This window comes from Nymphaea colorata, chromosome 2, assembly GCF_008831285.2.
Source record: "Nymphaea colorata isolate Beijing-Zhang1983 chromosome 2, ASM883128v2, whole genome shotgun sequence".
Lineage (NCBI taxonomy): Eukaryota > Viridiplantae > Streptophyta > Magnoliopsida > Nymphaeales > Nymphaeaceae > Nymphaea > Nymphaea colorata.
Genome location: NC_045139.1, coordinates 1,991,745 through 1,996,971, shown reverse-complemented (window position 1 = coordinate 1,996,971; position 5,227 = coordinate 1,991,745). Strand labels below are relative to the sequence as shown.

The window sequence follows — 5,227 nt, the reverse complement described above, 5'->3', positions numbered from 1 at the left end:
CATGCATGTGAATGACAGTGCATGTGAGGATGTCCCACTAGAGGACATCGAATGCACAAATGACGTTAGCATTCTTATATTTAACAACAATGACTAAAACGCCCTCAGTTTGCATCACAATTTAAAAGGGTAAAATTGTCATTTCAATCCCGAGTCTACAAAAGGGCAAAAGAGACATTTGATACACCAAACAGTTTTGTGTGCTGAAGCACCTATATAAGCTAGTGGTGTTGGTGCCAATCCATGCAAGTACCAACTCTACAAGGACAAGAGATAGGGAAAATGAGGAGTCCTTTTTCAGTTAAGTCTCTCTTTCTTCTTCTCCTCTTCTCTTCTTTTGTCTGGCTGTCCAGCTTTCATGGTTGCGAAGCAAAGCGAGTTCGCTATTGGAAGAAGAAGAAGATCAGCAATGGCGGCAGCAGCGGCGGCAGAAGACATAGTTCTCCTCCTTCTCCTGCACGGCCATTACTTTCTTCACTCGCCGCAGATGATAGCACCACTTTCAATGTGCTCAACTATGGAGCCAAAGGAGATGGTGTTGCGGATGACACTGAGGTAATTTGGTTCTATCCTTGCAATCAACAACATTACCTTTAAGGGGTCGTGTGGCATTGTTGTCGTTGCATGAATCTGCTTCATAATTGGAGTAGATTCATATAATACTTGTTCATATTTATTTCATAAATTTACTCTAATTTTGAAGCAAATTCATGAAACACTTCAAGGTGTCGATTCCGAGGATGATGACTTGCTTCAACCTGCCTATCTAAAAGAACTAAAAGCATTAAAAAAAGACTGCCATCATCATCTTCACTATAAGAACAGGGTGATATTACCTTCATTTTTCTAATGAAGCATGTTGAAGGAAGTTGTTAATTCCATTGCTTAGCCTTACGCTCGCTCTTGTTTCTTCATTCATTCTTTCTAGAGCAAAACTTTATAAGGCGTCACGACAATAGATCTATGCTTTTCAAATGTCATAATATTTATACATTTGATCAACCAAATAATTCAATTTTATTCTTATGATGATTAACATTATTAAACAACTTTGACAATGACATCTATGCGATTTTGGTTTCATTATCTTCTTCGCAACATTCCATTGTGAGGCCCAACCTTTCCCTTTCAACGGCCCTCATGTCTTTAAATTTGTTGCTATGGGACAACTGAGAGCCTCACGTGAAAGCGGAGACCTTAATTTCTTCTTCTGTTCCTCATTGAAGTTGGAAACTATAATTTAATCACTACAGTAAAAAGAAAATTTTATGATTTCACAACTAAATTTTTCATGTTTTTTATTAAAATTTTAATTGATGTTAAGTTTGAGATACCATCAATTTTCGCTCAAATTATTAATACAGTTAGCAAGGTTTGCTTTGCTTCTTTTTTTTTTTTCCTTTTAATTCCAAATCAGTTCAAAGAAATAAAACTCAACACAGGAGCGGTAGAATTAAACACATTGTTTCAGGATCAAAGCTACCTTACTCTTAATTCCAAGCTCATGAGCATGCTTGAGATAACTTGCATAGACATCGAAACAAAAATCGTGGTTTCAAAATCAGAAAGGTACTTCAACAAGTTGTTCTGCAACAATTTCATGGTATAAATAAAACTTCAAGACGTATCAAATTATTTAGTCGATAAGCTGTATACCGGTCGGCCATCCTTTTGTCTGTATTCAACTTCTCCGGTTCATTTCACTAAATAATATAACGTGATCTCACCATATACTAATTAAACCGTCATGCACCGTGTGTATATATATATATATATATAAAGAGAGAGAGAAAGAAAGAGAATACCCGGTACCCAATCCGATCGGGCTCAGGTCGAACCAATGGAGCTCGATTGAGCCCGATCAATCGGGTTGAGCTGGGTGGGGTCTAGGCTTAAGTATCAGGTATCTGCCGGGCTTGAGCTTGGGTTTTGGGCATCGGACTAGCCTCAGCCCGACTGTTGTTGGGTCTGACTTGGTTGAAGTTGGGTCCCGAACATACCATGAGGTTGAATTTGAAAATGTTAAAATGTTGTTTGGGTCTTGCAAATATGATAAAAAGCGAAAGGACTACCAAGGAAGAAACTTGTGCCGATCTTAATTGACTAAATTGACCTTAGCTTTATTCAATATGTCATAATTATCCCTTCTCGCCGCAAGGCCAACTTTTTTGGAGGTGTGCCGACTGCCGATTGACTAGGTTACCCATGTTTTCTTTTTATGTCTTCCTCCACTCGCCGGAAAAGTAACTTGTTTGGAATCTGATGCGTTCATTGTGCAGGCATTTCAATCCGCATGGGATGCTGCATGCAAGGTGGAGGCATCAACAATGGTGGTTCCGGCGGAGCACGAGTTCCTCGTCCGGCCGGTCTCATTTTCCGGTCCTTACTGCCAGCCCAACATTGTTTTTCAGGCAAGGTTTCCGGCGGCAAATTTTTCATAATTCACGAGACTAAGTACTACATACCCTATGGTCATCAATAACGAACTTAAACGGCCGGAATTTTGCTGCAGCTTGACGGCACCATACTGGCGCCGACGAGTGCCAGCGCCTGGGGCTCTGGTCTGCTGCAGTGGCTCGAGTTCACCAAGCTGAAGGGCCTAACGGTTCAAGGCCAAGGAGTGATCGACGGCCGGGGAGCTGCTTGGTGGGGCGGCACTCAGTCATATGATCCGGTAAGCCTTACACTCCATAACCCATCGCCGGTAAGTCATATGATATTGTTTTTTGTTTAATTTTTTCCCTTTTGGTGCCTGCAGGTGATAAATGCAATGCTGCATTCGGAGATGCCAAGTACCAAACCAACGGTGGGGATTCCTTTTCCATGTCCCATAGCCCAAGATAACCTCTTCCCAATTTAACTTTTTTGAAATGGTGGCTTCTGATCTCTCTGCAATGAAATCTTTGGGAGTTTTTAGGTGTCTTTCTTTTGAAACTCTGAAAAACATCAGTAAATTATACGTGTATGTTAGAAAAAAAAAGTTATAAATTAGCTCTTTATATTTGCAAGGAGAATCTAGTCAAAGATTTAAATTTTGATTTAAACGATAGAAAATTCTTGATCTTCCAAGGTATCATAAAGCTATTCAAAAGCTGCAGAAAGTGATCCGACCTCAGTATTGAACTCTTACTTCCTTCAACTCAAAGGTCTTAGGCCCAAACAATTTTAAGAAACACCAATATGTTATTTTACTGCTTTTTTCTTATATGAATAAGAAAATAACAGTTTTTTCATGAAAGAGAATTGAGGTGTTTGTGTTGTCTTCCTTCCCTTTCAGGCTCTAAGATTCTATGGAAGCACCAATGTGACCGTTACCGGCATAACGATCCGAAACAGCCCACAGTGCCACCTGAAATTCGATAGCTGCACGGCCGTCTCCGTCTATAATATGACCATCTCATCCCCGGGAGACAGTCTAAATACCGACGGCATCCACCTGCAGAATTCAGTGGATGTTTCAGTGCACCACACCAACTTGGCCTGTGGTAATGATCCATATTTTTAGGGGCATTCTTGTCATTTGATTGACTTAGGAGACTCGCTAAGGGCTGCACACGAGCCGAGTCGAGTCCGAGATTGCCCAGCTCGAACTCAACTCGGTTCAAAAAACTCCAGCTCGATTACACAAAATTGTACTCGAACTTTGACTCATTTAACCCATTTAACTCATTGGGCATTAACTTGTCTAACTCTTGTAAGCTTTATCATGTAACTTGTGAAACCGGCTTTGGCAATATTGTATAGAATTCCGGTTTGTGAGTCGAATAGAGTATAAATGAGTCGAGTTTTTGAAACTAAAACTCGACTCGTTTATCGTTTCGTGTATCTTTGTAAACTCACTCAGCTTGTTTATAGAAGTTGAGAACGAGCCGAGCTTTTTTCGAGCGAGTTTGAGTCGAGCCTGAGTTGGCTTAGCTTGTTATGCAGCCCAACTCGCTATAGGGGGTGCATGCCATTGAATGGCTTTATGGGAGAAATGCTAGTAAATGGCGTGGATAAACCAATTAGAAGGTGATGATCAGGCTCAGTTTGCTTTTAAATTAAGTACTGCTGGTGAATAGAACACCATGTATTATGAATCATAGTCACGAAAAATATCTTTTTTTTGTTTAATGTAGCTTTGTATGCGGGATCATTAACTTTTGCAGGGGACGATTGTATATCCATACAAAGCGGCTGCTCGAACATACGCATACACAACATCAACTGCGGGCCTGGCCATGGCATCAGCATCGGAGGGCTCGGGCGGGACAACACCAGGGCCTGCGTATCGAATGTTACTGTGAGAGATATTGTGCTGCAGGGCACGCTGACAGGAGTTAGAATCAAGACTTGGCAGGTAAACTAGCAAATTTCATTTGTTTCATGAATCAGAACTCATCAATTAAGACAACCCATCATATCAGATTCGTTAGATCTTTGATCATGGTATTCAACATTTTCTGGGAAAAAGCAAAGTTCACAGAAAAATGCAAAACTGTTCTGCCATTAATAAAGCAATTTGACAAGTTTATCTCTTGGTATCTGCTTTAAGATTTGATGGAGAGATCTTTACCAGATCACCATTTTCTTACTCTTGTCTGCTGAAACTTACCTGCAGGGAGGTTCAGGCTATGTTCAGGGTGTTCTCTTCTCCAACATACAGGTCTCTGAGGTACAATCACCCATCGTGATTGACCAGTTCTACTGCGACCGGGGCTCCTGCAGGAACCAGTCATCGGCGGTGGCTCTGTCCGGCATAACCTATGAGAGGGTACAGGGGACCTATACTGTAAAACCAGTGCACCTTGCTTGCAGCGACGGTGTCCCGTGCACAGATGTTATCTTGAACACTGTATCACTTCAGCCAGTTCAGGAATCCTACCACATGTATAATCCCTTCTGCTGGCAAGCTTTCGGACAGCTAGAGACTCCGGCACAGCCGCCAGTAGATTGCTTACTTGCAGGAAGGCCTGCCAAACATATTCAGGTGGACACCGATTCATGCTGAGCAACATCATAGAATATGACTCCCAAAGTTCCAATCATATATTAAAGCAAGTCAAAGAATTTCACCTCAATTATGTAGCTTTATGGGCAGTAGTAGAATTAGGAGAAGTTGCAGCTAGCAATATATGATGTATATGTATGTGTGGTTGTGATATTCGACCCCGTCATACCATCAGTTACATGGTAATCTGTACTGAGAAATGTCTCTCTGATATGATATTGCATATTTCTCTCGTCA

At 41.2% G+C, this 5,227-nt stretch overlaps 1 protein-coding gene across 1 annotated transcript; it reads left to right on the top strand.

Annotated features, from left to right (window-relative positions):
- Positions 1 to 257: 257 nt before the first annotated feature.
- Positions 258 to 5,227, top strand: LOC116247002 (polygalacturonase At1g48100-like). Its single transcript, XM_031618944.2, has 7 exons — positions 258 to 555; positions 2,280 to 2,411; positions 2,513 to 2,674; positions 2,759 to 2,806; positions 3,278 to 3,485; positions 4,149 to 4,339; positions 4,601 to 5,227. The coding sequence occupies exons 1-7, from the start codon at positions 283 to 285 to the stop codon at positions 4,988 to 4,990; spliced, it is 1,404 nt and encodes a 467-aa protein (XP_031474804.1). The 5' UTR covers positions 258 to 282; the 3' UTR covers positions 4,991 to 5,227.